The sequence below is a fragment of the Oncorhynchus clarkii genome, chromosome 23 (genome assembly GCF_045791955.1).
Source record: "Oncorhynchus clarkii lewisi isolate Uvic-CL-2024 chromosome 23, UVic_Ocla_1.0, whole genome shotgun sequence".
Taxonomy (NCBI): Eukaryota; Metazoa; Chordata; class Actinopteri; order Salmoniformes; family Salmonidae; genus Oncorhynchus; species Oncorhynchus clarkii.
The window spans coordinates 34,090,891-34,105,630 of NC_092169.1; the positions used below are offsets into that span (position 1 = coordinate 34,090,891).

Consider the following 14,740-nt stretch of genomic DNA (forward strand, 5'->3'; position numbering starts at 1 on the left):
TATTACAATATTCTGTTTATACTGAAAGAGACGTATTCCTCTTTGGGTCCCAAAAGGCACCCTATTTCCTGTATAATGCATCATTTTGACCAGAGCCCCTAATGCACTATATACGGAATAGGGTCCATTTAGGACGTATTCCTATCTGGATTGTTCACTGGTTGACACATCTGCACTATAATTTTGCTTCTGCTCTACATAGTCGAATCCTTCTCACATCATCTAAAAGAAGGATTCAGTGACTGGAGGCAGAAGTCACATCTGCCATGCAGATGAGAAGGTCTTGAGAAACAAACGAGATTGAGTGAGGAAGACGAGATGAGGAGAGGAGGCAAATGCTGGGAGATGGGGTCAATGGGGTCAACTCTAAGCTATAACACACATCCTCTAACCCTGACATCTATGGCCTATTTCTAACCCAACACTATAAAACATAGCCTCTAACGCTAAGCTATAAGACATAGAAATATGATGTCATGCAGTGTAGGTTATATGTAGGTTATAACAGAATACCTTTTGCGAACACTTTATTATGGGTAACACCCAACTTTCACTGGGGACAGTCCTCCCCACATTCTGAAATAGCATTTTTGCCCCCTCCCAGTTTTATCATTGGAATGTGATGCAAAACGAGGCCATGGTGTGCTTTAGGACCATGCGGACACCTCCGAGCAATCTGGTAGGCTGTTTGGAGTGATAATCCAACTGGATAAAATAATATGTATATATATGGTTTGGTAACATCTATAGGTCCTGTTCAAAAGTAGTGCCCTATATAGGGCATAGGGTGCCATTTGGGATGCAAACAATACCTTTCATTGCAGTAAACCATACACAGACGACCACCGCTGAGCTGGCCCTACTGTGAGTGAGCTTAATTCTGTACACACTGTGCCTATAGACTGACCCTTTGGCGTTTTAAACAGCTTGAAAACAATACCACTGATTATTCTAAAATGGTCAGCTACTTCAGCTTTTTAAGTGGAAAATCCATACAGAGCTGATCGGAATTTTGTGAAAATATGTAAATTCCTTGAACATAACTGTCACAGAACATACAGTACCTACATAAGGGGTGTGAGGGTTGCTATTGAATGCTATAGTAGTCTTCTACTGTCAATTATAATTCAATTGAACTTGAAATGCACATGGTGCACACATGCACACACACACACACACACACACACACAAACACACTTAAGGGGGCTGAAACATCCCATCGACTCAAGGTATAGATACAATTGGATACAAAAGGATTTTATTGTAATACATCAAAATAATTTACTTGTTTAGTTCATCAGAGGTAGCATGATTGAAAGGGTAGGCTATACATGCCAAAAATCCAGGATTAAATGGGTGAGTTTCACTGCATCGGGAAATCTGCTATCTCATTATGTGTTATTCTTCTAATCCTTCATTTTCCATGGAGGATTGAGAGTTAAACAGGGATTACTACATCCATGGCAACCAAATGTCACTTGGGCAGAATGTTCACTCATTCCATATCAACTGACTGGATGAATTCCACTCCTATCAACTCCTGTGAGTGACAGCATATTGCAACTGTCTATCCCCATAACTGGATGTAAATACTCAGTAAATACTTTCTGAATTGACAAAAATTGAAATGGAATTGATCCAAACTCTGGTCAGTAGTCAAATCAGGTCAGTAGTCAAATCATTTCAGTCTGAATTGTCTCCCCGGACCCTTTCTACATGAATTGAACATGGAATGGTATGGATCAGATGAGAGACAGACAACCTGCCCCAACCTCCCTTATGAGTACAATATACAGTAGTAGAGACAGTCCCAGGGGGAAAAAGACCCAGTGAGTCAGTCCATCAGTACATGGTGGTCTGACCTTGACAGCAGCTCTGGTTAAAAGTAGCCCTGGTTTGACTGCACCAGTTCAGTTCTGATGACGCATGGACATATTATTGATCATCATGACTCTATGGGAGCATTTAAACAGCAAGCCAAATGTAGATTCCCCCACTGCCAGCCAATATGGGACATTCGGTCATTCTCTCTGATAGACAGCTGGAAATGACTATATGTGCACACCATAGACAGTATAGGTGTATGAGTTCAAGCTGTGTAAAGGGCATGATGATTAGAAAGGCTTAAATATTTTCCTGGTACTAAAATACGTGTTAATAATTCATCAAGTGTAACTCTGTAACAACAGTACAAGGAAGTGGTCGGACTTTCCCGCTTTGCTCCTAATTTACCTTTGACCTTTATATTTGATGAAGAAAGGATCACATGGATTTACAAAGTGAAGGGTAATTTAGTAGTAACACTAAGCTAACGCTCAAACATAAAGATTTGGTTCCTATTTTTCCTGGATATTATTGACATTTGAGTCATTAGAAGATGCTCTTAGAGCCTTTTTACACATACAAAATGTGTAAAATTATATTTTTTGGGACGTCAGATTTATACAGTGACTTACAATAAGTCAACTACGGTGGGTGAGAACCACAATCATTGCAGGTAAATCCAGCTTCAAAATAGTCTCTTTGATATGTAATTTATAAGTCTGTGACGCTATGATACAAGAAGCCTAGACAACATATGTTAAAATTATTACAGCTGCATGAGAAAAGCTTCATTCACTTATCATAAGAGTAGGGGTGTTAACCCCGGTGCCTTGGCTAAATCCCCAATCTTTCACACCAATCATACCATTATGGCCACCAAATCAACCACAGCTTCCAAATTGGCTCATTCATCCCCTCTGAAACTCTTCCCCGGGTCATTGCTGTAAAATAATGTGTTCTCAGTCAACTTACCTGGTAAAATTAGGGTAAATAAGGGAGGGAAGAGAGAAAGATAGGAAAAGAGAGGCGGGGGGGAAGTAATTGGAACATTGCCTTTAAATTTCTCTCATCCTCCATTTCATCCACTTTTAGCAGCCCAGCTAAAGCTCTCTGCTGTGCTAAAACCACTATCTGGTGTGGCAGTGAACTCTAACGCAAACCAACCTTTTTCTCAAGTCCCAATTGGCACCCTATTCGATGGGCATTGGTCAAAAGTAGCGCACTATAAAGGGAATAGGATGCCATTTGAGACATTATTTAATTTCCCCTCTCAGATAAGAGAGGAAGGCCCATGCAGAGAGGGTACTTTCATATGAGCCTTTTCATTTCCACCTTTGACTGTAGGTAAGGTGAGGTAAATCTTGTCTCTGAAGAGGGATGGACTGTCAGCTTGACTTCGATGTGTCTGCGTAGGTTCATTATCTGGCCACGGTGGAAATGAAACAGGCCTTTGAAATGCAAATTATCATTGTTGTGTTAAACAGCTGTCTAATAGGGAAATTACTATTTAAGAAGTTATTAAATGTCTCTCAGTAGAGAAATGAGTCATTGCCTGGTCCCAAGTCTTTTTGTGCTCTCTCCATCTTCAATGTTGTCCTTGTCCAGCCTATGAGTGTAAAGGAGTTGGCTTAATAGCACTCAGGCTATGACAATCAATGATATGAATATGAAGGACAAAAATCCAATTATTGAAACAGAAAATGAGTTAGTCAAAATATTTTAATTGACACGAAGGATGCCGTTATAAGCCTGTAGATGAACATTACAACAATAAAATGATTATAAACGTTAGTTTGTACATACAAAGGCAGCACTTTTGGGCCATTGTGACAAGTAACAAAAGTGGTATTAATATAATAGCTATATACCGAGCCAGAATTTATAATTTTCCAGTTACCATGTCTCAGTGGATCCATTGCCAATTTCACTTGTGTATAAAACCTGCTCTCTACTGGCATAACATTTTACTACATGTATACCGGTTATAGATAGATGTATATGTAATGAATAAATGTTTCACTTTTGGCAAACATTTGCACAATTACTTACATTCAAATTATGGTAAAAATGGCAATGAAAGATTACATGAGAAACAAATATTGACTTGTGTGGAACTAAATAGCTTTCAAAATAGATGGTATAACATTGAAAGAGTTTGCATGCCATGGCGGGTTTTGGGTCTGCAGCATAAAAGGCAACATTGTGTTTATATCTGGGAAACAAGCAATGGAAAATTGGCTACATTAATAAAAGGTGTCACTAACAGAGAAAAATTGGGGGAAAAATGTGTACTGATATTTCATTATTATTGGCTTTCATTCTAAATGTAACAAGGTGCTAATTTGCATAGAATATAGTAGTAGTCAGCAATACAACTCTAGGATACAACGTTTTGTATATCTTAAGTATCTAAATCTCATACAATATTTGCACGTGTTTACACAAAGACTTTAACATCCAGAAATATTAATATATATTTAGTTTTTGGCAGAAAGCTAATCATTTGTAAATTATAGTACTGTATTTTAGTATACAATGATACTGATAACATGAAATATGATTACACATATCATGATAAAAAAAACGTTTGAAATTGCAGTGGTGTAAAGTACTTAAGTAAAAATACTTTTTCTATTACGGGATCTTTACTTTTAATCAAGTGTGACAATTGGGGACTTTTTCCACCACTGTGAAAATGTATCAAGACTACACAATAACTGATTGCATATGCAGCAAAGAAAATATTTATCTTGCATATATCGTTTAGTACATTATGTTGTGTGTGTTAGTAGTTAGTAATGACATGTTGCATTGGAGTGTGAGACACAAGTAAGGCTAAAATAAAGACATGCATCACAGGTTGATATAGGATCGTGTCTGGCACATTCTTATGGACTAGCACACTCATAGAAATAGAACGGCCATAGCACCTCTGAATTGAAATATTCTCATTCTAATTCTATGACTTCACTGTCCTGGTTGATGTAGACGATGTCTTAATTTCCCTCTAATCACTTCCACCACACAGCTTCAGCAGCATCTTCTTGTAGTCACCAGAGGTATCACCCTATCAGATGGTGAGAAAAAAAAAACAGTATTAAATGCATCATTCTCCATTAGATAAACCAAGAAATGAATATAATTTAACTTGTGAATTATTATTCATTCATTTCCATAATTTTGGCAGCAATCCATCTCCATAGCATAACATCAATGGATTGATTCCAATAAAATAATTTTAGCATAGTGATTATTTGTGTAAGGTACATACAGAGATGGCGGTGTACAGTGATTTCCCATAGGTCTGCTGATACACCTGTCTGATGTCCAGCATGTCCACCTCAGAGCGAGTCACCATGACCCGAATCAGAGTCCTGTCCTTGGTCCCAGCCCCCTGGGAACACATAGTACAGAGTCAATACTAAATATGAATTAAAGGATTTATATCACAAAGAGGGGTATGCTTCAGTCCGGCTGGCGCCAAGCCAAACTCGGCTAGGCGAACCGAATGAGTGTGCTCGCAAACTCCCTTAAAAGACATTCGCTTGAAAAATGTGAAAAGAGCGACAATAGTACCGTTTGTCCATTTTGATACACCGTAGCCAGTATACACTTCAAAATAGTCAGAATTAATCCAAGATGACTCAAGAAATCTGTCAATGATTTTGTTATTTCTGGAATTTTATATTTAACTAAGATATTTGGTGCAGTATTTATCAGTGAAAATATGTGCATGAAAACGAGTCGTCTCTCATTAAATTAAATGACAACAAAGACTTTATTAAAGAATCCCTACTGTTAACCAATCACCAACAAAGGGGCATAGACTTCAGCTACTGACTTTGGCTACCAACTTCGGCTTGCCTCGAGAAAATAAATGTGCCCGAAGAGTTGGAAAAAAACCTTACCGAAGTCCAAAACTTCACAAAATGTCATCATAATATCAGCATAATATAAGCATGAACTCTTCAGTCAACACAGTAGGTGCCATCCCATGAACTAGCCCTAAAACATAACTTGTTGTCTCAATCACCCCTATTACTAGCCTGTTCAACCTCTGGTATCTTCTGATTCCAAAGATTGGAAAGCTGCCGCGGTCATCCCCCTCTTCAAAGGGGGAGACACTCTAGACCCAAACTGTTACAGACCAATATCTATCCTACCCTGCCTTTCTAAAGTCACCGACCATTTCGAATCCCACCGTACCTTCTCCGCTATGCAATCTGGTTTCCGAGCTGGTCATGGGTGCACCTCAGCCACGCTCAAGGTTCTAAACAATATCATAACTGCCATCGATAAAAGATAATACTGTGCAGCCATCTTCATCGACCTGGCCAAGGCTTTCGACTCGTGTCAATCACTGCATTCTTATCGGCAGACTCAACAGCCTTGGTTTCTCAAATGACTGCCTCGTCTGGTTCACCAACTACTTCTCAGTTAGAGTTCAGTGTGTCAAATCGGAGAGCCTGTTGTCTGGAGCTCTGGAAGTCTCTATGGGGTGCCACAGGGTTCAATTCTCGGGCCAACTCTTTTCTCTGCATACATCAATGATGTTGCTCTTGCAGCTGGTGATTCTCTGATCCACCTCTACGCAGACGACACCATTCTGTATACTTCTGGCCCTTCTTTGGACACTGTGTTAACAAACCTCCAGACGAGATTCAATGCCATACAACACTCCTCCCGTGGCCTCCAACTGCTCTTAAATGCAAGTAAAACTAAATGCATGCTCTTCAAACGATCGCTGCCCGCAAATCGCCCGCCTGTCTAGCATCACTACTCAGGATGGCTCTGACTTAGAATATTTGGACAACTACAAATACCTAGGTGTCTAGTTAGACTGTAAACTCTCCTTCCAGACTCACATTAAGCATCTCCAAAATTAAATCTAGAATCGGCTTCCTATTTCGCAACAAAGCATCCTTCACTCATGCTGCCAAACATACCCTTGTAAAACTATCCTACCGATCCTTGACTTCGGCAATGTAATTTACAAGATAGCCTCCAACACTCTACTCAGCAAATTGGATGTCGTCTATCACAGTGCCATCCGTTTTGTCACCAAAGCCCCATATACTACCCACCACTGCGACCTGTTGTTGGCTGGCCCTCGCTTCATATTCGTCGCCAAACCCACTGGCTCCAGGTCATCTATAAGGGTCTTTGCTAGGTAAAGCCCTGCCTTATCTCAGCTCACTGGTAACCATAGCAACACCCAACCATAGCAGCCCGCGCTCCAGCAGGTATATTTCACCGGTCATCCCCAAAGCCAACTCTTCCTTTGGCTGCCTTTCCTTCCAGTTCTCTGCTGACTGGAACTAATTGCAAAAATCACTGAAGCTGGAGTCTTATATCTCCCTCACTAACCTTAAGCATCAGCTGTCAGAGCAGCTTACGGACCATTGCACCTGTACACAGCCCATCTGTAAATAGCCCACCCAACTACCTCCTCCCCATATTGTTATTTTTTTTGCTCCTTTGCATCCCAGAATCTCTACTTGAACATTAAATCTTGCACATCTATCACTCCAGTGTTTAACTGATAAATTGCAATTATTTCGCCACTATGGCCTATTTATTGCCTTACCTCCCTAATCTTACTACATTTGCACACACTGTATATAGATTTTTCTATTGTGTTATGGACTGTACGTTTGTTTATCCCATGTGTAACTCTGTGATGTTTGTGTCGCACTGCTTTGCTTTATCTTGGCCAGGTCGCAGTTGTAAATGAGAACTTGTTATCAACTGGCCTACCTGGTTAAATAAAGGTGAAATAAAAAATTTAAATCTTTAAAAATCACTACGGCGTCTAAATGTGTGTGTGTGTGTGTGTGTGTGTGTGTGTGTGTGTGTGTGTGTGTGTGTGTGTGTGTGTGTGTGTGTGTGTGTGTGTGTGTTAGTGAGTTTGAGTTTGGTTCGGTTTCGGTTCGATTATAAAAAAATAATCACGGTTTTCTATTTCGGTTTTGATTATTGGGTTGAATGCTGTAACACACAATACTTTTTTTTTAAAGGGTCCCATGATGGTAGTCACTGCCCATTACTACCTATCGCTTCTTAAGCATATTTTTTTTACAAAAATATTTAAGTTGTGTATATTACATTTGTTTTATTTGACTGCTGCCTATGCGGTCTGACAAAAATCACTATTTTGTAGTTCTTCAAAGTAAATAAGGCATAATTTTATGACTGCTGAATACCAACTATTAAATCACTTAGATCATATATTTTCAGGTAGAGATACACTACATGAGCAAAAGTACGTGGACACCTGCTCATCGAACATCTCATTCCAAAATCATGGGCATTAATATGGAGTTGGTCCCCCCCTTTGCTGCTATAACATTCTCCATTCTTCTGGGAAGGCTTTCCACTAGATGTTGGAACATTGCTGTGGGGACTTGCTTATTCAGCCACAAGAGCATTAGTGAGGTCGAGAACTGATGTTGGGTGATTAGGCCTGGCTCGCAATTGGTGTTCCAATTGATCCCAGAGGTGTTTGATGGGGTTGAGGTCAGGGCTCTGTGCAGGCCAAACCGGTCATGCTGGAGGATGTTGCAGGCAGCAGAATGTTCTCCACGGCGTCTCCAGACTCTGTCACGTCTGTCACATGTGCTCTGTGTAAACCTGCTTTCATCTGTGAAGAGCACAAGGCGCCAGTGGCGAATTTGCCAATCTTGGTGTTCTCTGGCAAATGCCAAACGTCCTGCACGGTGTTGGGCTGTAAGCACAACCCCCACCTGTGGACGTCGGGCCCTCTACCACCCTCATGGAGTCTGTTTCTGACCGTTTGAGCAAACACATGCACATTTGTGGCCTGCTGGAGGTCATTTTGCAGGGCTCTGGCAGTGCTCCTCCTGCTCCTCCTTGCACAAAGGCGGAGGTAGCGGTCCTGCTGCTGGGTTGTTGTCCTCCTACGGCCTCCTCCATGTCTCCTGATGTACTGGCCTGTCTCCTGGTAGCGCCTCCATGCTCTGGACACTACGCTGACAGACACAGCAAACCTACTTGCCACAGCTCGCATTGATGTGCCATCCTGGATGAGCTGCACTACCTGAGCCACTTGTGTGGGTTGTAGACTCCGTCTCATGCTACCACTAGAGTGAAAGCACCGGCAGCATTCAAAAGTGACCAAAACATCAGCCAGGAAGCATAGCAACTGAGAAGTGGTCTGTGGTCACCACCTGCAGAACCACTCCTTTATTGGGGGTGTCTTGCTAATTGCCTATAATTTCCACCTGTTGTCTATTCCATTTGCACAACAGCATGTGAAATGTATTGTCAATCAGTGTTGCTTCCTAAGTGGACAATTTGATTTCACAGAAGTGTGATTGACTTGGATTGCATTGTGTTGTTTAAGTGTTCCCTTTATTTTTTGAGCAGTGTATTTCCCTTCACTGGATCTAAGGGGCCTAACCCAAACCATGAAAAACAGCCACAGGCCATTATATTCCTCATCCACCAAACTTTACAGTTGCCACTATGCATTGGGGCAGGTAGCGTTCTCCTGGCATCCGCCAAACCCAGATTCGTCCGTCGGACTGCCAGATGATGAAACGTGATTCAACACTCCAGAGAACCCGTTTCCACTGCTCCAGAGTCCAATGGTGGCGAGCTTTAAACCAGCCGACCCTTGACATTGCACATCGTGATCTTAGGCTTGTGTGTGGCTACTCGGCCATGGAAACCCATTTCACAAAGCTCCTGACTAACAGTTATTGTGCTGACGTTGCTTCCAGCGGCAGTTTGGAACTCAGTGGTGAGTGTTGCAACCGAGGACAGACAATTTTTATGCGCTACGGTCCCGTTCTGTGAGCTTGTGTGGCCTACCACTTTGCTACTGAGCCTATGTTGCTCCTAGACATTTCCACTTCACAATAACAGCAGTTACAGTTGACTGGGGCAGATCTAGCAGGACAGACATTTTACGAACTGACTTGTTGGAAAGGTGGCATCCTATGACGGTCCACGCTGAAAGTCACAGAGCTCTTCAGTAAGTTCATTCTGCTGCCAATGTTTGTCTATGGAGATTGCATGGCTGCGTGCTCAATTTTATACACCTGACAGCAACGAGTGTGGCTGAAATAGCAGAATCCACTCATTTGAAGGAGCGTCAACAACTCCCCATTACATCGCACAGTTCAGGCTGGATCTGATTTATCTCTAGAAAAACAGAAGATAAAAATGAAATAAAATAGAATTCAAATAATTGAACCCTGTCAATTAGTTGTTGGTTAATAGCTCAGCACTAGTGTGTGTGTGAAAATATGTCTAAGACACTATAGTGATAGTGACTACAAACAATGTCTCATGGCGGCTACCCGTAAACACGGTTGAAGAACATTTCCATCAGCGGAGTGAGAAACAGTTATTTCCTTACCGCCATGGCCTTGTGAAGCCTCTCTGCAAAGTATTCAGGAGTATTCCTGATGCATTTCACTGCAACACAAGACAAGGCTTTACTTCATAGAGTTGAGACATGACTAACCTTCATACTGGCTTAGTCCCAAGTGGCAACCCATTCCTCCTTTAGAGCCCTATGTAGACACTGTGCATATCAAAACAAACCAAATCAGTGTGATACTGAATCATATGATTTTAAACACTCATTAGTCAACAGGAATTTCAGATCCAAAAAGTGCTAGATGGTTATTTCTGAACTTACCAACAGCCACCATGCCGTCCTCCACGTCTCCAGACATCTCCCTGCAGATGCTCTTCACGATGTCTCTGCCACACATCTGTTGGTACTCATGGAACACTAGCAGAAACAATGGCAAGGGTTGTAATAACAGGTAATACGGTTGTTATAGCCATAGGCAGGGTGGTTATAATGTAGGCAGGGTTGTTATAAACATGTAAACATGTAATAATAACATGTAATATACTACTGAGCCATGGCTGTTATAACCATGGGCAGGGTTGTAATAACATGTAATACGGTTGTTATAGCCATAGGCAGGGTTGTTAAACATGTAATAAGGTTGTCATACTAATGAGCCATTGGCAGAGTTGCTAGAACCATGCGCCGGGTTGCTATAATCATGTAATAAAAAACATGTAATTTGCTAGATATTGCTGCATTGTTGGAGCTAGAAACAAACATTTCGATGCACCTGCGATAACATCTCCACAACTGTGTACACGACCAATAAACTTTGACTAGATTTTTTAAGGTTGTTATAACCATAGGTAGAGTTGTTATAACCATACGCATGGTTGTTAAACATGTCATATGATTTTTATAACCACTTAGTATATAATATACCAATATACTAATGAGCCATGGGCAGGGTTGTTATGACATTGGAACAACCAGTTAACATACATTAATATAGTGAATAAAATGTTTGTATAAATAGTGTTGAGATAATAGACATAGAAAAACAGGATATGAGGAAACAACCTCACTCAATATCTGAAAGGTTACAACCCTGTCGGCCAGAACAGTGAACTGACTTGGTAATATAAACACAGATACTGCAGGATGGGTAGCTACCTGCTCTCAGGTGGGGTTTGCTCCTGGCACACAGTATGGCGTTGAACTGGGACTCATCCGTCCCCACTTTGTTCTCCCCGGCAGCATACAGTTTCTAAACACACAACATAACAGGATCAGTTTCTAACACACAACATAACAGGACCAGTTTCTAAACACACAACATAACAGGATCAGTTTCTAACACACAACATAACAGGACCAGTTTCTAACACACAACATAACAGGATCAGTTTCTAACACACAACATAACAGGACCAGTTTCTAAACACACAACATAACAGGATCAGTTTCTAACACACAACATAACAGGACCAGTTTCTAAACACACAACATAACAGGATCAGTTTCTAACACACAACATAACAGGACCAGTTTCTAAACACACAACATAACAGGATCAGTTTCTAACACACAACATAACAGGACCAGTTTCTAACACACAACATAACAGGATCAGTTTCTAACACACAACATAACAGGACCAGTTTCTAAACACACAACATAACAGGATCAGTTTCTAACACACAACATAACAGGACCAGTTTCTAAACACACAACATAACAGGATCAGTTTCTAACACACAACATAACAGGACCAGTTTCTAACACACAACATAACAGGATCAGTTTCTAACACACAACATAACAGGACCAGTTTCTAAACACACAACATAACAGGATCAGTTTCTAACACACAACATAACAGGACCAGTTTCTAAACACACAACATAACAGGATCAGTTTCTAACACACAACATAACAGGACCAGTTTCTAAACACACAACATAACAGGATCAGTTTCTAACACACAACATAACAGGACCAGTTTCTAACACACAACATAACAGGATCAGTTTCTAACACACAACATAACAGGACCAGTTTCTAAACACACAACATAACAGGATCAGTTTCTAACACACAACATAACAGGACCAGTTTCTAAACACACAACATAACAGGATCAGTTTCTAACACACAACATAACAGGACCAGTTTCTAACACACAACATAACAGGATCAGTTTCTAACACACAACATAACAGGACCAGTTTCTAAACACACAACAGGATCAGTTTCTAACACACAACATAACAGGACCAGTTTCTAAACACACAACATAACAGGATCAGTTTCTAACACACAACATAACAGGACCAGTTTCTAAACACACAACATAACAGGATCAGTTTCTAACACACAACATAACAGGACCAGTTTCTAACACACAACATAACAGGATCAGTTTCTAACACACAACATAACAGGACCAGTTTCTAAACACACAACATAACAGGATCAGTTTCTAACACACAACATAACAGGACCAGTTTCTAAACACACAACATAACAGGATCAGTTTCTAACACACAACATAACAGGATCAGTTTCTAACACACAACATAACAGGATCAGTTTCTAAACACACAACACAACATGATCAGTTTCTAACACACAACATAACAGGATCAGTTTCTAACACACAACATAACAGGATCAGTTTCTAACACACAACATAACAGGATCAGTTTCTAAACACACAACACAACATGATCAGTTTCTAACACACAACATAACAGGATCAGTTTCTAACACACAACATAACATGATCAGTTTCTAACACACAACATAACATGATCAGTTTCTAACACACAACATAACCAGTTTCTAAACACACAACACAACATGATCAGTTTCTAACACACAACATAACAGGATCAGTTTCTAACACACAACATAACAGGATCAGTTTCTAACACACAACATAACAGGATCAGTTTCTAACACACAACATAACAGGATCAGTTTCTAACACACAACATAACAGGATCAGTTTCTAACACACAACATCACAAAAAAAATCATGACATTTATGTATATCAACAGAGCATGTAAATTTGAATTATTTATGAATTGTAATATTGGAGCAGTTGTTCATCAATCGGTTTCAGTATCTTCTTCTTGGCCATGTTGACTACCCAGCCTGGCGAGAGGCCAAAGACCAGTTTCTAACGCACAACATAACCAGTTTCTAACGCACAACATAACCCATTTCTAACACACAACATGATCAGTTTCTACACACAACATAACAGGATCAGTTTCTAACCAGTTTCTAACGCACAACATAACCCATTTCTAACACACAACATGATCAGTTTCTAACACACAACATGATCAGTTTCTAACACACAACATGATCAGTTTCTAACACACAACATAACCAGTTTCTAACACACAACATAACCAGTTTCTAACACACAACATGTTCAGTATCTAACACACAACATAACATGATCAGTTTCTAACACACATCATAACCAGTTTCTAACACACAACATGTTCAGTATCTAACACACAACATAACATGATCAGTTTCTAACACACAACATAACCTGATCAGTTTCTAACACACATCATAACAGGACCAGTTTCTAACACACAACATAACAGGATCAGTTTCTAACACACAACATAACAGGACCAGTTTCTAAACACACAACATAACAGGATCAGTTTCTAACACACAACATAACATGACCAGTTTCTAAACACACAACATAACAGGATCAGTTTCTAACACACAACATAACAGGACCAGTTTCTAAACACACAACATAACAGGATCAGTTTCTAACACACAACATAACAGGATCAGTTTCTAACACACAACATAACAGGATCAGTTTCTAACACACAACATAACAGGATCAGTTTCTAAACACACAACACAACATGATCAGTTTCTAACACACAACATAACAGGATCAGTTTCTAACACACAACATAACAGGATCAGTTTCTAACACACAACATAACAGGATCAGTTTCTAAACACACAACACAACATGATCAGTTTCTAACACACAACATAACATGATCAGTTTCTAACACACAACATAACAGGATCAGTTTCTAACACACAACATAACAGGATCAGTTTCTAATACACAACATAACAGGATCAGTTTCTAACACACAACATAACAGGATCAGTTTCTAACACACAACATCACAAGAAAAATCATGACATTTATGTATATCAACAGAGCATGTAAATTTGAATTATTTATGAATTGTAATATTGGAGCAGTTGATCATCAATCGGTTTCAGTATCTTCTTCTTGGCCATGTTGACTACCCAGCCTGGCGAGAGGCCAAAGACCAGTTTCTAACGCACAACATAACCAGTTTCTAACGCACAACATAACCCATTTCTAACACACAACATGATCAGTTTCTACACACAACATAACAGGATCAGTTTCTAACACACAACATAACAGGATCAGTTTCTAACACACAACATAACAGGATCAGTTTCTAAACACACAACACAACATGATCAGTTTCTAACACACAACATAACAGGATCAGTTTCTAACACACAACATAACATGATCAGTTTCT

General features: G+C 40.0%; 1 protein-coding gene across 1 annotated transcript in view; it reads right to left on the bottom strand.

Moving 5' to 3' along the window:
* Positions 1-3,525: 3,525 nt before the first annotated feature.
* LOC139382025 (annexin A4-like) overlaps positions 3,526-14,740 on the bottom strand; it is a 28,286-nt gene continuing 17,071 nt past the window's right edge. Inside the window, exons 11-15 of the mRNA XM_071125955.1 lie at positions 11,327-11,420; positions 10,493-10,588; positions 10,208-10,266; positions 5,096-5,218; positions 3,526-4,891 (exon numbers count right to left, since the gene is read on the bottom strand). Coding sequence (XP_070982056.1) covers positions 4,832-4,891; positions 5,096-5,218; positions 10,208-10,266; positions 10,493-10,588; positions 11,327-11,420 — 432 coding nt within the window. The 3' untranslated portion in view covers positions 3,526-4,831. The remainder of the gene's footprint in view (positions 4,892-5,095; positions 5,219-10,207; positions 10,267-10,492; positions 10,589-11,326; positions 11,421-14,740) is intronic.